Below are 26,423 nucleotides of genomic sequence, written 5' to 3' on the forward strand. Positions count from 1 at the left end.
GCAAGAGTTCTGGCTTTACATAATTTGCTAGTAGATTTCTATACAAGTTGCTGAGAAAATACTTGGTTCAAATTTGTGCACCACTCTATCATTTCATTTTATGTATGTGCACCTTCATAATTAGAGGAATTCTCTATCCATAGCTCTTGTCATGGGAAACCAACAACAAAATCAGTAGAAAATTATAAACAGCAAGTTTTTTACTTTAAACTAGTTCTTATTAAGGCATCAACCTATTTCAATTGGTTTCCTTGAGGACAGAAAGATATGATGATGTTCTTAAAGCCTTGAGATATTCCATGCTACATAGACACAAGGAAAAACAAGGTGATAATTCAATTAGAGATATCATGTATATTGGTATCATCAAAATTTTAGATCAAGAAGAAGAAGACGACGACGAAAAAGGAGGACTAGAAGGAGAGAAAGAAAAAAAAAAGAAAAAAAAAGGAGGAGAAGGAGGAGGAAGAGGTTAGTAAACCTTCATCTGAATATTTTATTAGTCAATAAAAGCGTTTAGGCTAATAATATTTTATTAGTCAATAAAAGCGTGCAGGCTAATAACAATGGTCACCTACTGCTCAACTCTGGTTGATGGCTGCTGTCTCTTAGAAATACTTGTATGACAAATAGACATTGATGCACATCAAATATTAAAGATGAGATGCAGCAACCTAGCTCATGACCATGGAAAAAGGGAAGGAAAAAAAAATCATGTTATACCTCACCGAATGTAAACAAGGAAAATCAGATATTATCTAAACCAAAAAATGAAATGATGCCTTATATCATCAAAAACCCCTTCAAATTATCTTTTACTAATCATATGCTCCAGGACAAGTATATATCATGGTCAAACAGTCAGATATGACTTGGATGATTTTGTGCTGTTAATGTCTGTCAATTCCACCTCATAATCACATTACATAAAGTAACTTAAGCTTCTTGCCTTGTTTAACACCAAAACAATTGATGAGAAATAAGCAGCAAACACTTACATGTACCAACAATCTTGTTGAATCAAAACTGTCCTCACGAAGATAAATCTCTTTCTTGTATACATGTGGAAGCTTCCACCCATCTTTCCCTCCAATATAATATATACCTAAATATGGTAGACAATATAATATCTGTCACTTAAACTCCTTTACATAGTTAATATTTAGGCCTAATGATGACAATGTAGTACACTACTACTGTCTAATTTCTACTGCGAGTACGGGTCCCGAAATCCCTGTAAAGCCTGCCACAAAACAAAAAAGAAGGCCGAAAGGAAGGAGGCTCTCTCTGGGCCTGATGCGGCACGATACTCCTTTCCCTTCCGTGTGCTCTTCCGAAGTGCAATCATCGCATTTAACAACTATGTGTACTGAAGTCTTTCTTTCCTTCTTTAAGAACTCTTTATTTCTTTCTTTCTTTTCACCGTAAACTTCCTCCTGGAAAATAGTCATCGGTCATCACCAGTACCTTGTTCCAGATGCGTCACATCTCGTCCGTCCGGCTCGGGGGGAGCGGATCCGGTCGGAACCCGGTTCGTTGCAGCCTCTCGGCGGCCATGGCCTCTGAGACGCGCCGCAGCCGCGCGGCCTCGTGCCGGTTGGTGCCCAGCGACGATGGCGACACCTCGTTGCAGTCCGCGAAGTACTTCCCCGATACGCCCGCCATTCTCGGATGCGTCGCCACGTAGCACGTCGTCGCTGCCGCCTGCGGTGCACCACACCGTGCATTTTTATCATATTTAGTTATTAATTTTTCTTAAAATAAGTTTTCTTCTGATACATGAAGATGGCTGATTATTAGATTATCGTCGTCTTCGTCATCATCACCAGTGGTCGCCGTTCTCACCTGAGGAATCGTCTTGAGGAGCTTGGACGCCAGGAAGAAGGCCAGATCTGCCGTCCAAAGAAAAATCAAGAGCCAGGACTTCAGGTTGGAATCATATCGTAAGGTCTAGATTTCTTTTTTCTTTTACTAAAATAAGGTATGTATTTTAAATTAATAGCACCTGTGACGAAGCCCTCGCGATCTCGGGTGAGCCTGGTGCGCACGATGCCTGGATGGACGCAGTTCACGGTCACGTCCGCGTCCATCTCCTACCATATAAATAGGAAAAAAGATAAAAGCTAGAAGAAAGAAATCGTTAATAAGATGATGATGATTAGGGGATAGATTTGGACGTGTCACGTGAGAGGATGGTGGTTTGTTACCTTGAGCCGCTCGGCGAGCTCCTTGGTGTGGAGCACGTTGGCGAGCTTCGATAGAGCGTAGGCTCGCGTAGCATCGTACGGTCTGGAGATGATCACCAGAGAAAATATATATATATATGCAGGTATATTAGATAATAAAGTTTTCATTGGAAAAAAAATGTTGGGAGAGGAAATGAGAGGAGGTTAATTAATTGATGGGAATTGCAACGCCGGCTCACATTTTCTTGCGGGTGATGAGATCGAGATAACGGATCCCGTCGCCGGAGAACCAGCCGTGGATGCTCGAGGAAACGTTCACGATGCGGCCTTGGATTCCCGTCTCCCTCGCCGTCTCCACCATCCTATTTAGCAGCAGCTTCGTCAACAGGAAGTGACCTAAAATAAATTGAATTTCCGGAAAAGGATATGAGAAGCAAATTGGAGAATGAGAAGCTTCCAGAAAAGGAAAAAATGGTTGGTATCGTACGACTGTCACTCACCCAAGTAGTTGGTGGCGAAGGTCATCTCGATCCCGTCCTCCGATATAGCGTGATCATGGGAAAATTTGCCCGCATTATTTCTGCGATTATTCTTTGGAAACTTTAGACTGGAAAAAAAAATCGAGAGAGAAGGAGAGGAGTTGCAATTTTATGAGACATACATGAGGAGGTGGAGGGGAAGACCGAGGGAGAGGAAACGGGAGGCGAAAGAACGGACGGAGGAGAGGGAGCTGAGGTCGAGGGGCAGGACGATGATTTGGGATCCGGGGAAGTCGGCGGCGATCCGGGCCTTGGTCTCCTCCGCCGCCTTGAGGTTCCGGGCGGGGAGGACCAGTCTCGCCCCGCGCTTCGCCAGCACCCGCGCCGTCTCGGCCCCGATCCCCGACGTCGCCCCTGAAAAGAGAAGAAGAAGAGATTAGATTGAGATAAAGAAAAGGAGATCGGATATCTCGTGCTTTGCTTCCAGCAATAGTGTTAGCAGTACCGGTGATGATGGCGGTCATGGAGCTGAGGTCGGGGGAGGCTTCGGTGACCTCCTCCGCCGTCGATTTGGATCCGAACCCGCTCGCGCCGGCCGAGCCCATCAGGTACTTCACCGTCTCCAGCATTTATTTCTTTGCTTCTTTCTTTCTTTCTTCTTCCAAGGTTAAAAGTCTAGTCGTGAGGAGAAAGGGTTCAAGGAAGGGAAGGGGAGAGCGGTGATGAGGCCGTGGCTTTGGAAAGAAGGCAACCGGTCTTTGTGGTGTCAGGTGTGAGGGAAAAGGCGCCGCCCCGCATTTTATTTATAGTCAAAGCGAGAGAGACGGGGAGGAATTGGAAAGAAGAGAGGAGAGACAGAGAGATAAAAACTTAAATAAGAGAGTCAGGTCACAAGAGTCCTTTGCAGTGGGAGAGAGAGAAAAGTAAGAAATTACAGTGTTTTTCAACGAATACCTGCAACGGAGGGACGGGATGGGGAAAGGGTACGTTTGATGCGCGTGGATACATAAATCCGAAAGCCGTGTTAACTTTAGTAAAGGCATCCATTACGTGGACTCGGCACGTGTGAGCAAAAAAGAAAAAAAAAGTTAGGAACCAAAGAGTCAAAGACGCTGGAACGGAAGAGGGGAAGGATTGGGTACGTGAGGGACAACGTTTTCAATGCTTATATATCAAATTTTTTCTACCTCAGCTCAGGATAAAAGGTAGACAAAGTTGATGTTATTAAAGCATATTAATTATAGCATTTTATTTTGATAATTAAAATGTTGGCTAGTATATTGATTTCATATATGCTGATGTTTCAGAATATATCAGTTAATATTGGTAAAGATGATAAGGATTGATAGTTAAAAAGCATGTATGTATCATGTTGCGCGAAGCTCGATATTGATGCAATTTATTGTCTCTGGCTGTATATTAGCTTGCATGAAAAAATGAAAATCTTTCTGGGATGTAAAAGTTTAATTTCATTCTGTCACGAAAATAATGGAGGTGTGTGTGTGATTAGGACTTGCGAGAAAGAAGATCAAAAACAGCTCATCCATATGAGCATTGTAATATGGATGGGATCCTCAAAATTCTAATTGTAATGATGCATGTAGGATGTTTACCAATATTTGATCGGAAGATCATTTGATCAAGCAATAGCTTGGCATACATTTAACTCTATAACTACCTCCTTTGTTCACAATAAAAAGTTTATAAGAAATTCTGTTTTCTTACATTAAAAAAATGAAGAAACACTTCCCATATGGCATGAGGGGAACGAGGAGGCAATAGATTGTAGTATTTTATCTTGCATTTTGGCACACATAATGTATCAAAAGCCCATGCAGGTTGTACATCAAAAGAAGTCTAACAAGGAGTGTAGCTTAGCATATACTCATCATGATCTGCGTAAATTGTAGAATTACAGATTCTTAATAGATCCTCCCAATCCATTCGTTACTTTTAGAGATCAGCTTATATAGCAGATGGGTGGAAGTACACAAGGACACAGGATTTCCAGTTAGGAAGTTTCTTTTTGGATGACAATAATTTCTTTTTCTGTTCTTTTTCGAAGATTTGAGGCCTTCCAAATTTAACAATCACCTCATCCAAAATGGCTAGCCGGAAGATATTATTTGAATTTCTTAATTCTGTATAAGTACTCAAGATCTATTCAACGAATAACTAATGTGAAATTAAAGGCATACTCATGGGCCCTCATAGATGTGATGCAGCAACCAAAGCCACATGGAGAGCATAAAAAACTTAGGGTTGGCCCTTAGGATCCGGGTTAGATTTGGATGGGATATGGGAATCGATGTACATCACCGCCACCATGTTTCTCTTTGGCCGGATGATGGATAAGATGACTCATCCGTGATGTTGTTAGTTCCACTTACCAAGCATGGTTTTCAGTTGGTGGCAGAGAGAGGTGAGGTTACCCCTCGGCCAGTTTCATCACCCGAGCCTTTTTGCCCGTCTTATCCACTTGCCAGATCGGGGCAGGCAAGTTCGAGTGGATCCATGACTCTGCATCAAAAGGTTCACTCGGTATGAGAAGTGGGACGGTACAAAAATTATGTGAAGGTTTTAAAATTGTAAAAGCTTGATTAGAAGTTTTTAATTGGTGTCCAATATTGTGTTGTATGATATACTGAGATTTACTTAATTATTTTGACTAAGGTAATAATTATAACATATTGTAATGTATTGGAAAAATGATTGACATTGCTACGAACCAACGTCTAATAGAGACTTTGGTCCGAAACCAATTATTAGGTTGCTATGAGGAGATTGACTGAGAACAAATTTCATCAAAAACTTCTGTAATGTATATACACACACAAAGAAAAAAAATATGTATAAGTTCAAATAGTCAATAATTTAAGATTGAACTACAGAGTTTAGGTTGTAAATCACCAATCATTTGTGGTGCGGACACCAGTGCCAGGTCAGCCGGTCGCCACAGGATCCAGCCAGCTCAGCGGGTTCCAGCCGATTCAGCCAGCCTGATTTTATTTTAGATTGATTTATTTTATGTTGATTGGGTTTATTTGCATTTGGGTTTATTTGCATATTGTCATTTTAGGAGCTTTTTGGAATTATTTTATTTGTAGGGGTTATTTGTTATTTTGTGACCCTATATATATGGGTCCATCCTGATGTTTAGGGTTTAATGAATTAATGAATGAAAAATTGGTCTTCTTCTTCCTCCTCCTCTTCTCCTCTTCCCTTCTTCTTCCCCTCTTCCTCTCCTCTTTCTCTCTGTATTTCAATCCGTACTTCCGTCCTGCATCAGCTTTGGTATCAGAGCAGGGCTGACTTTGCCTCTGTTGCTGAAGTCGAAGGATCCGGTTTATGGACGGACCCCCGCCGATTCCTTTTCGGCCTTTTCCTCACCTGTATTTTGCTAGATCATTTGCACCGCAAACGCCGGAACGCACGGAAGGTCGTCGCACGGCACGCACCCCGAAGAAGAAGGGTCACTCCATTTCTTCCTTATTCTCTTCCCTATTCATCACCTCACCCGCTGTGAAGAAAAAAGAAGTGAAACCCTCCCGTCGGTCGGCTGCTACCCGGCGTCGATCCACAGAGCTCCTTCGCAAGACGCCGTCGCCGCCTTCATTTCCCTCCGCCGCTGCCTCCGACGCTCTCACCCTTTCTTGGCCGTCCTCCTCTGTCGGATCTCACGCAGAGAAGGAAGGCTCGGTCGCCGGAAACCCCCAAGGCAGCCCGGGAGGCAAATAAGCCGGCCTCCTATCACTGTGAAAGCATCATCCACCGCCACCGTTTCGCCGCGCCGCCGATTTACCTTTGATCGCCGCCGATTCGCCTTCGGTCGCCGCCGTGCTTCCCGGAGGTCTCGAAAGCATTTTGCTGCCACCGACCGTGGCCGGATCCAAGTGAAGGACGTCGCCGCCCCGATCACTGCTGCACCAGCACCCTCTTCCGCCGGCGCAACACCTCCCCGCAACCACCGCCGCAAAATCAGGCGAGATCCGGCGGAAGCGAGCGGACGGTTGAAGGTTGAAGATGATCTACAGTACGGGTAAGGTCTGCACCCGTTAGCCCGTTAACCCATTATCCATTAACCCGAGTCATTTCAAAAAAAAAAAATTGCGGGTCGGACTGTCCTAGTGGGTTGGGTCTGTTAACCCGATAACCCGACAACCCGACTTGAGTTAAAAAAAAAAAAAAAAAAAAAACTGGTTGACGCACGTGACGCGTAAGTCGCGCACTTGCGGGAGGTTTCCTCCTTCCTTTTTTATTTTTCCGATTCCCTGGTTTCGTTTTCTTCTTCTCTTCCGACCACCGTCCCCCGTCAACCCCACACTGTTTCCTCTCCGCCGTCAACACCTCCGCCCACCGCCACCGCTGCCGCCGTCAATTCTTCCGCGTCACCACATCTCCCGTCTCTTTCCTCTACCATAGTTGTGTCACTCCGCCGGCATTTATCGGCCCGGCCGAGTCCACCACCACCACCGTTTTCCGCCCTCCCACCACCGTCAACTTCGGCCTTCCACTGCTGTCAGCGCTCCCCGCTCGCTCCCCACCGCCGCTGCCACGCCTGCTGCTGCACCCCTGCGCTGCGCGCTGCCCCTGCAACTCTTTACTGCCGCTCGCCGCTGCTAAGTTGCTGCCGCACCGCCGCGCCGCCGGGTTGCTCTCACCGCCGCGCCGCCGCGTTGCCGTCGCCGCCGTCGACTGCTGCACCACCACTGTCGGCTCTGACAGTCATCACCGCAGACCGCTCCAACCGTCCTGCATCAGCTCCTCCCTGCCAATAGTTGCTCCGACCACCACCACCGGACCCTGCAACGCCGTGACCTTCTTCCCAGCATCATCTCAGCTGGAACATCTTCGGCAAGCACATGCCTCAATCAGCTCTGGCCCCCAAGTTGCTGATATCAAGTCCACCGAGTTGCTGTGCTCAGACCCGATTCACGCTATTTGCTTCTGGTCGTCACCCCAACCCAGATCAGGTTTCTTCCCTTACTACAAATTTTATTTGTTTGTCTAAATTTAGAATTATTTAACTCTTAAGTGCTCTATTGATATTGCTTCCTGAAAATTCAACACATCCACTCCAAACAACACCAAAACCCTACTAGTGGCCTATCTTTGTTATTAATTTTAGGGCTATCTAATCTTTGGGAGTTCTTTTAGGCTCTGTGCAGCCCTGCAACACACTGAAAACTAGTACTATTTGACTGCAACTTCTTATCTGAATTTATTACGTAATTCAAAGCCAATTTCAATTGCTTGAGTTAGCTTCCGATTATATTGAGCATCTACTTTGCAATTGTGAATTCATTTCATGCATTAGGTCTACTTAGGAACCTTTATAGTTGGTCGGCTAATACATTTTGTCATTCATTTTATGCATCTACGTAGTGGTCGTGTCGCATCTCATCTTGAGTCCCACCTAGACATAGATTCCAAAATTGAAACCCTACTAAAAGCTATCCACGACACTAATGCCCAAGTTCAAAAAACTAATACTCAAGTCCAAAATACCAATGCCCAAGTCCAAGCAAACAATGCCCAAATTCATGACTTAACAACAATATCCACCCAGGTTAATGCCCGACTCGATTCAATTGAGGCTTCACTTCAAAGGGTTATTGAATCCCAAAGAGATAGTACTCCCCATTTACCGGGTCTTGATGAGGACGACACCTTAGAACAAATCCTAGAACAACAAGGTTCGGTTCGGCAGGACAACTTTGATCATAGGTCTGTTCCAGGTCACCATTATGCCTACCCTCGCCCTAGAGGACCTGGTCCCATTCCTCATGTTGATAAAGGTCACCGACATACCGTAGAACCCAGAGAACCTCGTGACCCTGATGAAGATATAATGCGAGGCATTAGGATTGAAGCCCCCACTTTTGACGGTCGTCTTGACCCGAAAGTCTTCTCCGATTGGTTACACGAAATGGACCACTTCTTTGAGTGGTATAATCTGTCTGAGAACAAAAAAGTTCGATTCGCTAGAATGAAACTCATTGGTCGAGCTAAACTTTTCTGGCAAAGTACCGAACATCTGTTAGCTAGGAGACATCAACATGAAGTAACTGATTGGGTAGAGATGAAAGAGAGACTTAAAGAAAAATACCTGCCCCTAACTACCAAGACGATCTCCTAAACCGATGGAACACTAAGTCCACATTTGTAAGGCGCCCTGACACACGGAGCACTCCCACCGGCCTTAATTTCTTAGGGTCCAAACCTTCTGTAGGGTCCACTACTCATAGGCCCCCTCCTATTGCCCATGTCACAGGCCGAGACACTAATGGCAAGGGAATGCTTGGTGAGCCTCCCAAACCACATTCCAAAATTCGGTGTTACAAATGCCAAGGTTTTGGTCACGTTACCTCCCAATGTGCGAACAAATTTTTCGTTATTGCTCAGCAAGAGCAGGGAGGTGACATAGATGACTTAGAGGAGCAAATCTATGAACCAAACCTCGATGACGTTCAGGACATTGAGGAAGAGTGTGATGACAAACCTGAAACCCTAGGATGCACCCACACTCCACCGAGCTCGCTTGCACAGTCAGATAACGAGTCTGACCAGTCTACCATGAGTATAGTTGGATATGCCCTCGCACAACCCATCGAAATTGATGTTAGGATTTCTGAGCCTGCATATGCATTTACACAACACATTCATAAGTTGTATCAGAAAATCCATAAGGGCATTCATGCATGTACTGCTCAGTATAAGATGCAAGCTGATTTCCGTGCTAAAGAATTTCAAACTTGGGGTTACGTAATGATCCATCTTAAGGAATTGCAGTCTCTTAGTATTGGACCATTCAGGGTGTTGCACAAGGATGGCACTGACGCCTATGCCATTGACTTTCCATTTGATTTCGGTCATAGCCTTACTATTAATATTAAAGATTTGGTTGCAATCCCTGATGACTCTTTTGCTGCACACTCTCCTGCGCCTGATGTTTATCCTATTATTGATTCCATGCGATCTTCGTTTCCTTTTACCCTCCATCGAGCACAAAAAGAGTATATTGATTCTATTTTAGCCGAGCAAATAGTTTTTACCAGTGATGGAGGCATCCAACATTTCCTGGTTCGTTGGCGAGGACGACCAAGGTCCGGCTACACTTGGATCCAGCGCGAGGAGATACCGCCGATTGACCCGGACTTGTTGGAGTACTACCGGGGCTTTACCGAGCCGCTTTCGTCGAGGTCGACTTCTTTCCACCCGAGGAGAGTTGGTGCGGACACCAGTGCCAGGTCAGCCGGTCGCCACAGGATCCAGCCAGCTCAGCGGGTTCCAGCCGATTCAGCCAGCCTAATTTTATTTTAGATTGATTTATTTTATGTTGATTGGGTTTATTTGCATATTGTCATTTGGGTTTATTTGCATATTGTCATTTTAGGAGCTTTTTGGAATTATTTTATTTGTAGGGGTTATTTGTTATTTTGTGACCCTATATATATGGGTCCATCCTGATGTTTAGGGTTTAATGAATTAATGAATGAAAAATTGGTCTTCTTCTTCCTCCTCCTCTTTCCTTCTTCTTCCCCTCTTCCTCTCCTCTTTCTCTCTGTATTTCAATCCGTACTTCCGTCCTGCATCAATTTGTATATTGCGGAATGGTCGGTGATGAGCAGAATTCTTTTCTATGTTATGATACTACAATTACTACAATGATCATTATGTCTACATTATAACAATTTTGTATATTATCAACCATTAACTTCCCATACATTGCATTATGATTGTTCATTTATTTAAAGGTTATCATTTTACTTGAAATCCAAATAAAGGACTTCGAGTGAGTAACGACTATTCTAATCCAACATGACAATACTTAATAGCTTGGGAGAGGCCCATTCATATTGTTTGATAATATTTTTCTATCATGTGATCCACTTACTTGATGGATTTGGAGCATTCGTTTTGTGAATCTGCATGTGATTAATCACTGATCCATCTCTCCATATCTCTAACAATCTGGAATATGATAATCTATCTATATAGTTATGCAATTTGGTGATTGAATATTTAGGAGAGATAAGATCATCTCTACATATTTATACAAATTAACACCACTATAAAATTATATGTCCTAATAAGAAGATTAAATAATGACTGCGATTAGAATAGGTAACAATCAAACATTAGCTATATTGAAGTAACGGGACCTTCAATACTTTATTACCGTTGAAAAACCATGGTTGGGAGGACGGAACTCAGGTAAACAAAAGGAACCGGGGGTCAAAAGGAGACACAAGGGGCTTGGTACCTTTTGGTAAACAAGTCAAAATGGACACCTCGGAATTCGTAATCGCAGTAATAGGACCTTAGAATTGTCAGCATTAAATTGTTTCCAGTCCCATCCCTACCGTTTTCTCGGTCCCATCACCCCCTTATTGGTCCTCAGTCCGCCCCACCCAGACCATTCACTTAGCACCAAGATTATTTAGTGAAACCCACGCATCCCAATGGGCTGGTTTGGTTCGTGAAAAAAAGAAGAAAAAAAAGTATCGTCAATAAAAAAAAATAATAAGATTGCTCTTATTTATTGAAGTTTTTAGAAAAAGAAGAAAAAAAATTGTATTTCCATGAAAATATGATTTCCACATTTTGGGCTTGTTTGGTTCGTGAAAAAAGAAGAGAAGAAAGTGTGGTCAACAGGAAAGTAATAAGATGTCTTTTATTTGGTTGGAGTTTTCCAAGAAGAAAAATGGGAAAGTTGTATATTCATGGGAACATGATTCCTACATTTAATGGAAAATTCTTTCCCATGAGGCGGGAATCACTTCATCTTTATTTTTTTTCCAAAAAAGCCCTTAAGCATTAAAGAAGCATTCATGATCTAATTTTTATTAAGAGTATAATAGGAATTACACATAACTTCTACAGAAAAGTAAATGGTCAACCAAACATAAGCACTCTGAAAATCTATCACTTTCCTATGTTTCACCAAACATGCCAACAATACATTCCTAAGCATTCCATTCATAGGAATCTTCTTCTTAGGAATCATATTTCTCGGAGGGAAAGTGCTTCCTGCGAACCAAACAAGCCCTTCATGGAAAAGTCTTTCCCACGAGAAATATGAAAAAGTAACATGAGGTGGAAATCACTCCATTTTTATTTTTTTTCTAAAAAGACCCTTCAGCATTAAAAAATTATTATAGAAGCATTAAAGACCTAATTTTTATTAAGGGTATAATAGGAATTATACATAACTTTCCCAGAAAAGTGGATGGTCAACCAAACATAAGCACTTTGTAAATCTGTCACTTTTCCATGATTAACCAAACATGCCAAAAGTACTTTCCTAAGCATCCTCTTCCTAGGAATATGCTTTCCAGGAATCATATTCTTAGAAGGAAAAATACTTTCTGCGAACCAAACGAGCCCTATATGTTATCCTCTTTCAAAAATAAATCTTTTCCTATTATACGTAGCTCATCTCTTTATATACTAGCTTAGTGCTAACTCCGCTTTGACCAGATGTGCACACAATTAGTTGGATCATCGAACTGCTAAATAGCAGAATTATTTATTCAGCTCTTTATGCATTGAAAAAAAAAATACACAAATCAATTGCGCTTAGTTAATCATGATCACGGATGAGGGTTGCATGCCACCCAGAGGAACATCACCCTATCATATACCGAAATTTTAGATGGCTAATTCTATTCTTCCATAGGCTTTAGTTATTTGCAGTAACTATATATTATTTTATTCTTATAATGTTTCGATTGAGAATGATTTGTTATTAGAGTAAGTGGCTCGTATTTGAGTATTACACTGGTATTCTTATTTGAGTGGTACACTAGTATTCTAATGGAATGGAGCGAAGCGACGATATCTGCTTATCTTTGGGACAATTATCTAAGATTTTATTTTACGAGGGATGCTGATAGTGATTGATACTCTGAGGCTAAAGTTTAAGTATAAATATCTTGTAACCCTTATAATTTTTAGGAATAGTGAAATTATAGCCGTCTCGCTTTTATAGATATAGGTACATTGTCGAACTATGTAAAATTTCTGTATTGATTTTTTCTTCCCCTTTCTCTCTCAATTTCTTCATACTGTTCATCGTGGATCCCTATGATTTTCTTCGACATTTGTTTAATTGTATGTTTCTTTCGGAAAAAAAAAATTATGATTACTCTTGTAGGCATGGTAATGTTCAAACACTATAACAACTTTTATATCCCAAATTATGTAACATTGTATTCTTATTCATAGCTGTAATCTTTTTTTTGGTCCTCAAAGCTCTCGACGCTGGCAAAAGTTCTAAACCCTCACCTGATCTTCAACCGGCCACCATTTTTATCTTCAACCATATTATCCTTGAAGTCCTAGCAATGTTCTTGCCAATCTCTCCCTAGCCACCAGCTCTCTCAACATGTCATCCTTGGAGCCCCAGCATCAACCAGTCCAAGACCCTGGCCCCCAACCATGATCTCCATCTCTCATCCTCCCTATCTTACCTCTTCCCTTTCTCTCTCTCATTCTCTACCACCCTCTTCCACCGCTTTCCCTCATCTTCAAATTCAAATAGAGAAGGTTGGATGTGTAGCTCAATTATTTGCATACATTGCCGTTAGGGCTACAAGGACTCACACTGAACTCTCAAACAGTTCTTTCACAATATTACGAATACCAAGACAAGGTTACAAGGAGCAAGAGGCTTAGTTTTTTCACTAGAAAAAGAGAGAAAAAAAAGGAGCTTCGTACCAAATATGAGAGAGGCGTGATGTCGCCAACGAAACCGAGGTCTCCCGTGCCGAGCATTAGAGTATCTTTCTTTTCTCCTGTTTTGTCAAGCTATAGCACCGAGCATTAGCGCGTTCCTTATGTAGGCTATAACTTTGTTCCTATATAAATTTATAAGAATGTGCTTCTCGCCACCTTATTCTCCGGATCAAAACAATGTGGTAGGTAAGTACGACCTCATGTGTGCGTTTTTTATCATAGGATAAAATAGAAGCTATGATAGCTTAGATTAGAACACAAGGCAGCTGTAGAGGCTTATAATATGCTTCCATTCACAAGGTAGTTTTCCTTGAGACGAGGAAATGAGGAATATGTATAGCTTCTCGGTAGTGCACAAGGAAAGAAGTTAAGTTAACAATAGGTCTATCCAACTATATCTATCCTTTTGAAAAGTGTTAGTAGTCCTTGCAGTTTTCCCCTTCTTGCCAGAATTTTAAAGTTCCCATCTCGAGGAATCTTCAAGTCATGTAAAGCCAATCATTCCATCAATAGGTTCTACACTCAACCTTGCTCACCGTTCTCTGTTGGACAACAGGAAGACAATCCTGCCTGCTATGCCATTACATATGGCATCAAAATTTCCATTCATTTTAAAATTGAGTTCTCTGAATGGGGCCAAAAGATTTACTATCTCGAAAAAGATATGTGCAAGATTTCTGCTTAACCTTTACATATTTATATGTGATATAATCGAAGGTTTGTGATCAGCTTTCTTTAATTTGGAATTAAAAAAAAATTAAAGCTGATTGTATGCTTGTTAGATTATATTAGAGATCGCCATATATATGCCTGTAGCTTAAGTAGCCTCATTCCAATAGTCCATTGCCTATGTCCTAATGTCCAAAATCGGCTACGCATGATTATTTAGATTATTTATAAATGATGTCATGATCATGAATTTCATGTAAGAAATCGTCCCTCCATTAGTCCAGTGTGAAAACTGATTTAGGATCCTCGGGTCTATCCCTCAATCTTTACTTAAATATGCACATCTATAATCGAAATACATAGGCCATTTCGGATTTGGCAAAAAGGTGCAACATCTTTTAGAGAGTATTCATTTACTTGGTATTTAATGAATAATAGCTGTAGTTGATCTATTTTTGAAGAAAATCTGCAACTATCATTCCTCTTCATGATTTGTTATGGTATCTATTACTAAATCCCCCAGCCATTGTTACTTGGTCTGTGAGAAGAGGGTAAATGGACTTGCATCACTGCATCACACATGTGCATGCGTGCATGCATGCATGTACATGTGAACATGCAATTAGTTAAGAAAAAAATTAAAAATAAAGTAAGAATTTTTTTTTAAAAAAATAACTAAATAGAAATCGGACATAAATGATTGCCCTTTCATGAATGTGTGATAATCAATCAAAACACCTACACGGACTAACTTGATCAACATGCTTGATAGGCTAAATGTAAACCAGATTTATTTACCATTAATTCTACATTATTTGATTAGATTTGATCATTCGTTGAAAAGAAGATTATACTTTATTAGAAAAGAATTAGATTCAGACAAGATAGAATTTGAAGGAATCGATTCATGAGGCTAGTTTGCTGTAAACTATGTTGTTACTTTATATCTAGCTTATATTTGAAAGTTTAAGATCCTCTTGTTGTGGCATCTAGGGTTAGGAGAATTAATTATCCGAGCACACATTGATTAGAGTAATTATTTGATAGAAAATAGTTGGAGAAAAACAATAATTTGTCCAAAATAATCAATCATTTCCCCTAGCTAGGCATTTCTACAGTGTTACAAATAAGGAGCAATGCTCTGTTATTGACGAAATATGAATTAATATAATGGGGCAAATATTCTTGTTAATGGCTGATAAAACAGGGGCAACCTTGAAACCAGACCCATTATTGAACAGAATATACATGGTCCAAACCCTATCAAGTGAGGATTGTCTTGTTTGCCAAGTTAGCTAAGTGATCATGGCATCTATAAAAATTAAATCCATTAGCTACCAACAAGGGATCATGTTGTGTGAAAATGGATGCCACCAATCCCCTCATGAGTAGCATAAGGATAAGGAGGTAGGGGCTTCCAAAGCTCTTGTCTACCTGCTATTTCTCAAATTCTTAAACAAAACGCATTGCAAATTTCTTTTGCAATTAATATGAAGGAGGCATGCAATACATTATTGGGTAGTGGGCGACTTGAAAGAAAGTGCATCCTAAATTTGGGTGTTTGCATAATCATTCCGAAGTACCCATTTGGATAGCTACTCAATTTTTGCAGGATATTTCTTTTTTTTTTTTAGGCTTGTTGATATTCACCGGCTTAGATCGATACTATTGAGAATCATACCTGATTTTGATGGAATTATAAAAAAAAATCTATCTTCTCCATCTATCCCATCTGATCTTTGAAAATTTTGCCATTAGGGTTCTTGATGAATTAGAAAAATTTGAATCTAACAATAGATTTTATGAGACTAGGAGTTTGAAAATTTCTGGACCGCCTAGATTTGGTGTAGATCCTACATGTAGATATGATTCTCCAATTGAATTGTAGTCTTTGAAGCTTCTAGATAGTGGATTCCACCTATCCTTGGTAGAGCTTTAATAAGTAGTCTAAATTTGCAGCCTAGTTCATAAAATCTAGAACCAACTCATACTAGACATATTGACAACATTAGACCTTAGACTCAACTCATTACCAGGTTTGGATTGGGTCCAAGTGGGAACCATAGACCTGAACATGGCTCATTTCTTAGAAAGAGAGAAAGAGAGAGAGAGAGAGAGAGATGAAACTCCCTCAGCTGCACTACCTAGAATTGGCTTTTATTGAACGTTTGTCTAGTCTTTTCCCTCTCATTATCCACGTTCGTATCATAGTTTTATCATCACCACTTGTTTCTATTCCACATCCCTACTGCCAAGACCAAATCCGTAAACCCCTCATTTAATACCAAGCACGCCTCTTTTGAATGCGGCTAATGGATGTCACTGTTTAATGATTGCTTTAACTTATTTAAGCCACAAGAATAAGGGTAGGCTTCGCACTCCTCGCGCGTTAAGCACATGCCGACTTTGGCCTCTTATGAGGCTAATCATATTGCCCGCTCTAAGCTAAACTGACCCCAAAATATACCAAGGCATTCACCTTTTCGCCTTCCCCCTTTTGTCACACATGCAGTGGCCATGTCTTTTCTTATGATGCTTCTTGTATGGTTGTCAATTATTTAAACAGAAACCTCGCTGTAGATTCTTTAATTGGATGAGGTTGTCATCAAGACTCTCTCTCTCTCTCTCACACACACACACACGCGCGCGCGCGCGCGCCCTCTTTTTGCTTTTGCTTGATGTTAGGGTGCTTCAGGAGCATTTGAGCCTTGGAGGGGTACTTCTCTTGGATCCTACTTTTGGACAAAAGAGGCCTTTGGTGTGGATTTTGCTTATGATTAGAGGATCTTAAATCCTTCCCCACTCCTCCCATGGTAGGTTCCTCAACCTCAAGTTGAGAGTGATGTCATTCACAACCAAAACTCCAGTCACTTAGGAATTAAGAATGTTGGGATTTTAATTGCTTGATTAGTTTTGATTGATTGCTTAGTGGATGAGCACATGCACCTACCAAGGTCCGTCCATATTAGACTAATCCCATTGGTGCTGACTTTTGTAATCGATCTTCCCCTGCACCCACCACTTCCTGATGCTAAAACTGTGCGCTATAATCAAAGGATCCATGATTAGCCATTTAAAGAAGATGGTGATAAAAAGAAACAAATGATTGACTAGGGGTGATGAATCATTCGTTAATTAATCGTTGTGAGTCTGGCACCTCCTTTCATTATCCTAAGGCAATTGGGCGAGACTCCGAGGAGGTCATAGAGTTGGCTTTCCAGTGTCCACACGAAGTGGCCATATATGCCAAACTTGAAAGGAAGATTCCCATAATGTTATGCATGTACAAATTATGAGAAACAATGAAACACGCCGAGTGTCATTTTTAGTCAGCAAATTGGAAAACCCGCGTCTTCAAAGCGCTGCCATGGCAGTGCCTGCAAAGCTAGATTCCTTGAAAGAAAAGCCAAATGCACATTTCACCCAAGGAGAGAGTGCTCCTTCAGCTAGTAGGGTTGTTAATGAGCCGAGTTGCTCGGGCTTGGCTCGGTAAAAGCCCGGCTCAGGCTCGGCTTGTTAGTCAAATGAGCCCGAGCTCAATATGAGGCTCGTTTACACCCGAGCCCGAGCAGCTCACGAGCCCAAACGAGCTCTAGTCTTTCGCTGAAAGATCTTATTTCAGCACCATAATTCATAAAAATCTGACCACATAGAGAAAAATAGCATGTTATCGAGCCCGAGCCCGAGCTCGTAATTGAAACGAGCTTTACGAGCTCAAGCCTGAGCTTTGGCTTTGCCAAGTAAGCCCGAGCTCAAGCCCAATACAGAGCTCGTTACCGAGCTCGAGCCCGAGCCCGAGCCCGAGCCCGAGCTTCTGTGAAACGAGCCGAGCCGAGCTCTCCCAGGCTCGGGCTCGGCTCGGCTTGTTAACAACCCTATCAGCTAGAGATCATAGTTTAGGGAAGTTTGATAAAGGATGTTAAATAATGCAAAGTAAAATATTATATTATATTTTTATTGGCCAAAATAGTGGAAAGCCCATGCAAAATTTCTTTGGTAAGTGAAATGAAGTACATTTTGAAACCAAGGAAGGGAGGAACAAAGAAAAAAAAAAGAAAGAGAGGGAAGAAAGGTACAGGTTGCTTATGGGTTTGTGATATGGAATTGTCATGGAAAAATGCTGTAGGCTGGTGGGAAGAGAAAGAGGTGTGGATCGAGGGGGTATTCCCTCATTGTTATAACTCGAGATGGTTAGTCCATCTCTGCCTCTTTTCTTTTGAGCAAGCTATGTATCAAGTTGAGTCCCCCCATAAAATTAGTATATTTGAGATATGACACCTTTAAATCCATTTTTTTCTTTTCTTTTCTTTTTCTTTTTGTTGTTATTGCATTTGATGCTCTCCAAGTGAAAACTCAAAACTTGCTGCAGAGAATTTGAACTTGGACAATCGTTGATGGAGGCCATGTGTTTCTGTTTGCAAGTGATGGCTCTTATTAAACCTAAGAGGAAAATCCTCCATATTTGATTGCTTGCCTCCATTTTATAGCGCGCATTCTTATTGAGAATAGTAGCATTGGATTCTCAATATATTATAGAGCTTCGCCTTACCATATTTCCTGTTACTCTGTTTTGTTTCATTATTGTTATTAGCATCTTGACTGCTAAATGCAACCTTAAGCCCTCATTAGCACACACTTGCCAGAAGATTGTCACTTGTCGTAAAAGATATATTTGCTTACTGGGATGTGGCAGACTATGATAGTTATAACTCGAAATACAAGCAATAGATAGTTACATAATACATCAATCAAACCATCACCAGTTTTGTTTGGTTAGAACATTATTTTTTTTTTTCTCTGAAGAAAAGGGAGGTAATAACCATCCGTCCTTTATTGAATCTCATTTGTAGTATCTGTTCTTTCCAAGGGTCACTTGGTCATCCATCCTCAATCCATTGAAAATGTGTAGAGGAAATGTCTGATACCTTGCTAAAGTTCTCTTAGTTTTGTCATGGCCACCTCTGCCTCGGCTTCACCTGTAGCGAAGTAGCTCGAACTAATATTATGCAGTGTCTGCAATTGCCATTTGCTTCTCTCTATTCCTTCTTAGGTTTATTGAATGAGGAGGAGTGTGATCATGGAGGAGCCACCAAATTAGCAATTCAAGCATCAATCATGCAGACTATTGACAAAGTCTCACAATAGCTCATTTACTGTTTGTTGGTTGATTCCGGAAGTGAGGAGACTAGCCACCTTTGGATGATCGACTGGCTTCTCGTTTCTTTTCATCTCTCTTCTTGCTTTTGAATTTTAGCTGAATATTTAGAAGGATCGGGCATCAGCTAGATTCTAAGCTTGCAGCTTCATCAACATGCTATGCATAAAGATATTGGCAAATTAAATGTATTCCATAATACGTTCTTTGATTCCTGTTGGGCAAGTGGGTCAGGTTGGTCTGAGCTTGAGTCCAGCCCATCGGTTAATGCACTGATGGTCATTCTTTCAATTGGGTCATATCAAGTTAAGCGAGTACTAGCTTTGATGCTTTGGGTTGTAAACAAGCTGAGGTGGAGTAGGAAAGACTAGCTCAAGATTAATTGGCGCATTTTGCAATTGAAATATAATATTCGAACCCATGGTCTGCCGTATCCGTACTGGATCAGCGTGAAATTCGGTAACGGTATCTTATCGTTGGAGAACTGGTATGGGACCGGTTCGAGCCACCACCGGTACGCCGATTGATACCGGTATGGTGGACCTTGCAGTCGAACCAATTCAATTCAATTTTTAGATGCAGTTGGGTTGCCAATATTCGTGGTCTCATCTAAATCTTATAGTTGGAACATAATATTTTCTATGTAAACTATAATTATATTTTAATAAATCAACATCAGATATATTTCATTTAAATAATAATATAATAATTTATAATATTTATTATTTATATGTTTCCATTTCATGTTTAATTTAATTAAAGAACCGAGCAGTCATCTACGGCGCAACTCTATCCAGCGGACGGTGTGCAAGCGGCCACGTGAGCATGAAATGCTGTTTGCGGTTTTAGAGGGTGCAGCTGATTCCCAACCAGTCTTGGTACTGGCCTGCCAAATAAGAAATCACTTGGACGCGGAGGCAGCGGTCTGAGGATAAGCAAGAATAATGAGTGGCGACAGCGTGGAGCTCTCGGCCGGCATGGCCTCCCAGATCTGCGACCAGATCCGATCCGTCTTCTCCTCCCCTCCCTCGCCTTCCCCGGTCGGATCCCGCGCCCTCCCGCCGCCGCTGGATGTCCTGGTGGCGGAGATTTCGGCGGTGGCCGCGGCTGCGGGGAAGGTGTTCGTCCACGGGGTGGGCCGGGAGGGGCTGATGATGAAGGCCCTCTGCATGCGCCTCTACCACCTCGGCCTCTCCGCCCACGTCGTCGGCGACGTCACCACCCCTCCCGTCTCGGCCGGCGACCTCCTCCTCGCCTCCGCCGGCCCCGGCAGCTTCTCCACCGTCGACGCCATCTGCGGCGTGGCCAAGTCCGCCGGGGCCCGCGTGGCGCTGCTGACCGCGCGGCCGGAGGCGGGGAGCGGGGCGTGCCGGAGCGCGGACGCGGTGGCGTACATCCCGGCCCAAACCATGGCTGACGGCGAGGAGGAGTCGGGAGCTCCGCTGGGGGCGAGGTTGCCGATGGGGAGCCTGTACGAGGGGGCGCTGTTCGTGCTGTTCGAGATGGTAGTGCTGAGGCTGGCCGAGGTGCTGGGCCAGGCACCGTCCCACCTCCGCTCTCGCCATACCAACCTCGAATAGATTTAGCAGCAAACGATGTTGGTAGTAGCAGTCGACCCAACTCGACGGGATGCAGCTTTTGTTAACCAGCTCAAGCCACCACCAGGATAAGGGGTTGCTGCTGCTACTATTGGGAATGAGAACGAGTCATACCACAATTCTTGCGCGATTTATCTGGAAGGACTCTAGTTGTACTATTATTTTTTTTTTTTCTTGATTTTGAGAATGAAAGATTTGCTCCACAAAAAGTCACATTTACGTTCAGATAATTCTGCAACCAAAAGCTTCCAGAGGATGAATGTAATCCAAGGATTTATTTGGAATTGTGAAAATTCTTAGGTTGTTGGTTGTATTAGACATCTGGATCTGTTAGTGTTAGAAGGCTTCAGGAGTATTGGAAACACATATTTTTGTTCCTCATCTTTAAGCTCTTCGTAATAAAATCTTGTAAGCTGATTTAGGCTCATGGTGCATTTGGATACAACCTGTAACTCCCATACAGATGTAATTGAGGTTACATGTAAGCTGATTTTTCTACGTTTGCTGAAAGTTGCAATTGCAGTCCACCTGCAATATCTAAATAAGGGACTACTGTGATCATTAGTATTAGTATAAAATATTGTAACAGTACCGAGCTTACTTATGGCAATCATAGAATGCGAAGCTGATGATTGAGCAGATTGTCGGAGACCGCCAGGCACTCATACTGGAAATAAGGTGAGGGATTGAATGAAAGCTCAAAGAATATAATTTTGTTACCGACTGTTACTCAAGACATCTTGTTATTTTCTCAAATGGTTAGCTTTAGCTCCAGTTTTGCTTTCATGTTTAATGGACCAATTAGTTTTCCCAGCAAACTAATTGCCGTTTGAATACCGAAATGAATGTTTATACATTATATATAATTTCAAATGTATAATGTATTATTTATATGATAAATATATATGTTTCTAACTTTAGCACGTATATGAAACCATAACTAGGCTAGTTAGCTAGCTATCTACATCTTTAAAAAAAAAAAAAAAAAAAAAAAAAACAGAGCATTTAAGAAAAGCAATACTATATGAAATCCGAAACAAGAATTTGAAGGCTAAAGAAAGAGCCCATAACAAGATTTTCAGGGCATAGCCGAACATACTCTTCAACTCCCTTCATCGATTCCGGTACGTACCAAAACCATCCTTGGTCGATACAGGATCAATTTTCAGACCTTGGTTAGGACACCGCAAATGTTTCAAAAGGCAACTCCTTTAAGTCATCTAAAACTTCCAACTTTTTTTAATCAAAAGGCATAATTTGAATCTGCTAACTATGTTAAAAACATGTCCTCTTCTGATCTGATCCTTGCTTGGGTTGTTTGAGACAATGGCAGAATGATAAATTCAACTTCATGTGGACTAGCTTTGCAATATACTAGACACCTTCATATGCATGCATTACCTACTCATCAACTGACTCCAGATATGCCAGAACAAACATAAATCCCTCTTTAACAGGATAAGGGAACTTACAAGCGGAACTGGCATTAGAAACTCCTCTTTCATCTTTAACAAAACCAAAACTACATAGTTCGAGCAATTAGAAGAGAACTACAGCTAAAAGGAATCATCGAAGTCACGCCATCCTCTCTTTTTTTCTTCCCCCACTTTGGCTGGTTGGAGAGACTGCTAGACACCATCCTTCTTCTCTTTGGTTCCTCTTAGAATTACTATCATCTACCTCTGCGCTTCCATGCTGTGGGACCACCTTAAAAGAGTAGGCATGCGTTACAAGAAAGTAGTATGAAACAAAACGAGCCAATCAGGACAGAAATAGAACCATGGCATATGAGGATAAGAAGAAACTCAAATGCACAGCTTTCAATTAAATAGGCTTACTGCTATGCATTATATTTAGCAAGTGGATGATCTATTACCTTTGAATTCACTTTTTTTCGCGCGATTACTCATGCAAAGGCTGGAAAGTTGGGAGAAAGAAGATATTTGAGGGAAGTTATTCCCGATTTTGGCCATTGCATGAGCCTTTTTGTTAGCAGATACCGTTATAAAAAGTGAGGATTTTGATCCATTTCTATGTAGGCATCTTGCTTGAAGCATGTACCCTGTTCTATATTCTGTCTTATCTATCACAGCGACTGTGATGCATTACAAACAATATTAAGATCCATAAAAATGAAAGTTAACCTTAGGCTTGAGAAGTCAACCAGCAGTCTGTTTTGCTACAAGTTCAAATGCAGATGTAACCAATATTTTGGCAGTCAAATGGGAACTAACTTAAAGCAACAATACAAAGCAGTGAAAACGGAATATAATGAGAGGTATGATTAACAAATAAAGCAACACCCAGCGATAGGAAGGGGTGTTATATAAAGTTTACATAAAGGTATCTTCTACACAAAATTCACCATACTGGCACGAGATCCCATATCGATACTATTTTATTACAGCATGGATAATACTCAGTATAGTATTTGATTTGGCACCCTCCGTACTATGTATCGATTCGGTATCAGTACAGTACATTCAGTATGGTAAACTCTGATTTATATTTTCTAAGTGGAATATAGGTGTTAAAGAAATGTGCCTAATATCTGGAATACCTTCGTCTAGATTCATTCCCTTAAACGAATAATGTTATAACTACTTCCTTTTTCCCTTACGATGGAAGCAGCAATTATTTTACTGGATTGAAATTCTAAACCGATGGTTTCAAGGACATAATGCAGTGGAGAAGAACCTTATTTTTTACATCCAAAGCCTTCCATATTCATGGCGAAGGCAATCAAGCAGCTAACTGAATCTCCACGTATGCCAGAGAAAGAGAAATCGTAATACCTGGGATGTACATTATTGGCTGATACTTATGATGTATGTTATACTAGACTTGAGTCTAGTTTAATTAAGGTGCTACATAATGCATCTTACTAATTATATAGCATTACTAAGTACTTGGCACATGCAAAAGGAAGTAAACAATAGCCACAAGAGTCTTAGCTTGAGAGAGGAAAAGAAGGAGAAGGAAAAATATTTGCAGGAGTGCAAAAGGGGTGAGAATGCACCATGGAGTTCGCACTACGATGGTAGAGATAAAAAGCAAGGCCATATTAGGAGGAGGTGCACCCAACATGCATAAAACAATGAAAGGTTACTAAATAGGGATAATATAACTGTGGGTTAAAAACTAGGTTAAGTGTGTGCAGTGCCGAAAATTAAATGTTAATCGTTAAAAGACTGTATGTTAGAATTTGCTTAGAGAAAAGACTGGGCGTTAAGTTCTCCCGTTTAAAAAAAGAGAGTTAAAGAGCTGTTGAAGCACCAAAACTTAATCATAAATAGATTTGCTACATGGACTGACAGCAAGCAGTCCCATCCCACTTATTTGAGACGGGAAAACTACCATCAGAATATCTGTTTTGCACCGTACCGTATTGATGTCTCGAGTACAGTTGTTGTAAAGAATTTGTATATAAGCTTAGGAGAAGGCGATACGAGGTAGAAAGATAATGTTAAGTGCATTCAGAGACTAATCTAAGAGGACACTAGTAGTTAAGACCTGCCATCATCTTTCAGTCAGATAATATCTTGTGTAGTATTCTTTTTCTTTTATTTTTTTTTTCTTTTTGATAATATGAGGCCCAAAGGCAAATTTCTTCTTTTCTTCTTCCTGGAACCTAGCATAGTTTGACATCCACTTGGCATGCTCTTCTAGCCCTGTGACGTGTTCTTTTGGTGATACCTCCTTAAGCAGAAGAGATTTGAAAGCAGAATAAGTTGCCGTAAGTTAATATAAATTAACTTCCTCATCCTCCTTTTTACACCAGAAGAGATCACTTCATCATACATCATGGAATAAACTTTTTAGAAATATCCATTCTATCCCTGATTTAATTCAAATATTTGGAAAAAAAATAAATAGAGTAAATATCTTCTACTCTCTTCTATTCCGTTTCTAAACGCAACCTAAAAGTAAATGCTTTTGGTGCTTTGCTTTAAAGCTTAATGTTCCTCAAAGCTGCCGTCGCTAACGTATTCTTATCCGGGATGTGACCAAAAACGGTAGGAAAGATGAACGAAGAGGAGCAAAGATATAAACCTGATCCTGCGATGCATCGTATCCCGGAAGAGCTCGCTTCCTCGTCCTCCTGACCGCCGAGTGCCGAGTTTCTGATAAAAGGAACAGCACACCCCAATTCAATATATAGTAAAATAATCACAATAAATAGCATGAAAAAAACTGCACAACGAGAGAGCTATGTAAAGAACTGAGAGCTGATGTCAAAAAGAGTTGCGGAAATTTGATCGGATTCGGAAGCAAGCAGCCCATCATAATCCTAAGAAACATCAATTCCCCAACAAGCCCTTCTTCCAAAGCGAAAAGCTGCCCAAGAACTTAAAAATATCTGAGGTTATTTTCGTAATTCTCCCTACTTTCTTTTCTTTTTTCATCCTTTTCTTGGAGTCACCGGATGCTGACGCGATCGAGCCGAGCATCCGGTCACCTCCCCCGTCCGCACTGCTGTACGAAACGCAAAGCAGGTACGCTCGACGGAGGGGGAGGCGGTGATGGGATCCATTTATCAGTCAAAAGAGCGGTGGGATCCTTGGCGTACCTGGCTGCTCCTCCTCATCCACCAGCGCCGGCGATCGCATGGGCCGGCCGGCGACGGATCTCGGCCGTGGGCCGTGGAAGTCGCGGGTGGACTCGGTGGCGCTGTCGGGGAGGTAGCGGTCGAGCGGGGGGTGGCGGCAGTTATCGGCGGGGGAGCAAGACGCTTGGAGGTCGGTGCCGGCGAACATTCGGCGGACGAAGGAGTCCTCCATCCAGTTGAGGAAGGAGGAGTGGCGCTCCTCCGTCCAGGGACCGGCGCCGGAACCGGCGTCCATCATCATCTTGAGATCCATCGATCGGACGATGGAGGAGGATGGAGCTCTGGGGGAGGTCTCGACGTTACTAATAATTATTATGAGCCCGAGCTAATCTCGGGATAGCGTAAATTTAATGGGCCCACCAGCCCCAGGGCGAGGGAAATATCAGGCAGGCTTTCTCCACGTGTCCTCGAGATATTTTTCCGACGTTTGGACCATCATGGCGGCAAGTGTCGCGCCCGATTCCATCCAACACGGGATGCAAAATTTTGATGCCCAACGTCAACATAGCAAAGGATTTACCTCGATATCCTCTAAAATTATTATATATGTATATATATATATATATATAATATTTTTTATTTTAATTTTAAATTGCTAATTTTTTAACAATGTTATATGGCATATGTACATACACACAAAAACAATTATACATATAAAATAATATTCGATGAGGGCATAAATATAAATATCAATTTTGAAAAAATATTCGTACAAAAAAAATTCTTATTTATTTGATCCAGTGCACAAATTAGTAGGTCATGATTAGAATGGACTAGTATCTTTCACACAAACGAAGAATTTATCTTTTCCCGTATGAATCTTCATCACCCACTACATAGATCTTAAAGTGCTTAGAATTTCGTGATTCAACTACCTGTAGAGATCTCAAAGCGGCTAGTGAATGATCCATTGGCGGATTCACCCGAAAAAAGATGCATCCTCAAGGAAAATCACTTTACAAGCTTCTATTTTACCATTGATTCATG

The 26,423-nt window shown here is 41.5% G+C and overlaps 3 protein-coding genes across 5 annotated transcripts; 1 reads left to right on the plus strand and 2 right to left on the minus strand.

The window, feature by feature from the left end:
• Positions 1-868: 868 nt before the first annotated feature.
• Positions 869-3,779, minus strand: LOC103707701 (short-chain dehydrogenase TIC 32 B, chloroplastic). The gene is made up of 8 exons (XM_008792291.4): positions 3,171-3,779; positions 2,848-3,079; positions 2,687-2,766; positions 2,426-2,582; positions 2,208-2,289; positions 2,006-2,093; positions 1,846-1,892; positions 869-1,704 (listed from the first exon to the last, which is right to left on the minus strand). The coding sequence occupies exons 1-8, from the start codon at positions 3,292-3,294 to the stop codon at positions 1,483-1,485; spliced, it is 1,032 nt and encodes a 343-aa protein (XP_008790513.2). The 5' UTR covers positions 3,295-3,779; the 3' UTR covers positions 869-1,482.
• Positions 3,780-20,127: 16,348 nt separating this feature from the next.
• On the plus strand, positions 20,128-21,337 carry LOC103707699 (3-hexulose-6-phosphate isomerase). Its single transcript, XM_008792289.4, has one exon. It carries the CDS (start codon positions 20,174-20,176, stop codon positions 20,807-20,809), a length of 636 nt encoding a protein of 211 aa, XP_008790511.1. The 5' UTR covers positions 20,128-20,173; the 3' UTR covers positions 20,810-21,337.
• Positions 21,338-21,831: 494 nt separating this feature from the next.
• On the minus strand, positions 21,832-25,768 carry LOC103707698. 3 transcript variants are annotated; one of them, XR_005511946.1, is made up of 4 exons: positions 25,398-25,768; positions 24,881-24,951; positions 22,300-22,534; positions 21,832-22,209 (listed from the first exon to the last, which is right to left on the minus strand). XR_005511946.1 is itself a non-coding variant. In XM_008792287.3 (3 exons), exons 1-3 carry the CDS (start codon positions 25,687-25,689, stop codon positions 22,403-22,405), a joined length of 495 nt encoding a protein of 164 aa, XP_008790509.1. In that variant the 5' UTR covers positions 25,690-25,768; the 3' UTR covers positions 22,182-22,402. The 3 variants fall into 3 exon arrangements, 2 of the variants coding, with proteins under 2 accessions (XP_008790509.1, XP_008790510.1); XM_008792287.3 differs by having other exon boundaries at positions 22,182-22,534; XM_008792288.3 differs by having other exon boundaries at positions 22,187-22,522.
• Between the last annotated feature and the right edge of the window lie 655 nt (positions 25,769-26,423).

The sequence above is a fragment of the Phoenix dactylifera genome, chromosome 5, assembly GCF_009389715.1.
Source record: "Phoenix dactylifera cultivar Barhee BC4 chromosome 5, palm_55x_up_171113_PBpolish2nd_filt_p, whole genome shotgun sequence".
Taxonomy (NCBI): domain Eukaryota; kingdom Viridiplantae; phylum Streptophyta; class Magnoliopsida; order Arecales; family Arecaceae; genus Phoenix; species Phoenix dactylifera.

What these genes read in the sequence shown, in the direction of transcription:
- LOC103707701 (XM_008792291.4), bottom strand. Translation starts at nt 3,294, where the DNA reads ATGCTGGAGACGGTGAAGTACCTGATGGGCTCGGCCGGCGCGAGCGGG. An exon ending in AGCTCGCCGAGCGGCTCAAG is followed by an intron (nt 2,094 to 2,207) that starts GTAACAAACCAC and finishes TTTATATGGTAG; the next exon opens with GAGATGGACGCGGACGTGAC. An exon ending in TCGCGAGGGCTTCGTCACAG is followed by an intron (nt 1,893 to 2,005) that starts GTGCTATTAATT and finishes TTTGGACGGCAG; the next exon opens with ATCTGGCCTTCTTCCTGGCG.
- LOC103707699 (XM_008792289.4), top strand. Translation starts at nt 20,174, where the DNA reads ATGAGTGGCGACAGCGTGGAGCTCTCGGCCGGCATGGCCTCCCAGATC.
- LOC103707698 (XM_008792287.3), bottom strand. Translation starts at nt 25,689, where the DNA reads ATGGATCTCAAGATGATGATGGACGCCGGTTCCGGCGCCGGTCCCTGG. An exon ending in GGATGAGGAGGAGCAGCCAG is followed by an intron (nt 24,952 to 25,397) that starts GTACGCCAAGGA and finishes TCCTTTTATCAG; the next exon opens with AAACTCGGCACTCGGCGGTC. An exon ending in ACGATGCATCGCAGGATCAG is followed by an intron (nt 22,535 to 24,880) that starts GTTTATATCTTT and finishes TACTCTTTTAAG; the next exon opens with GTGGTCCCACAGCATGGAAG.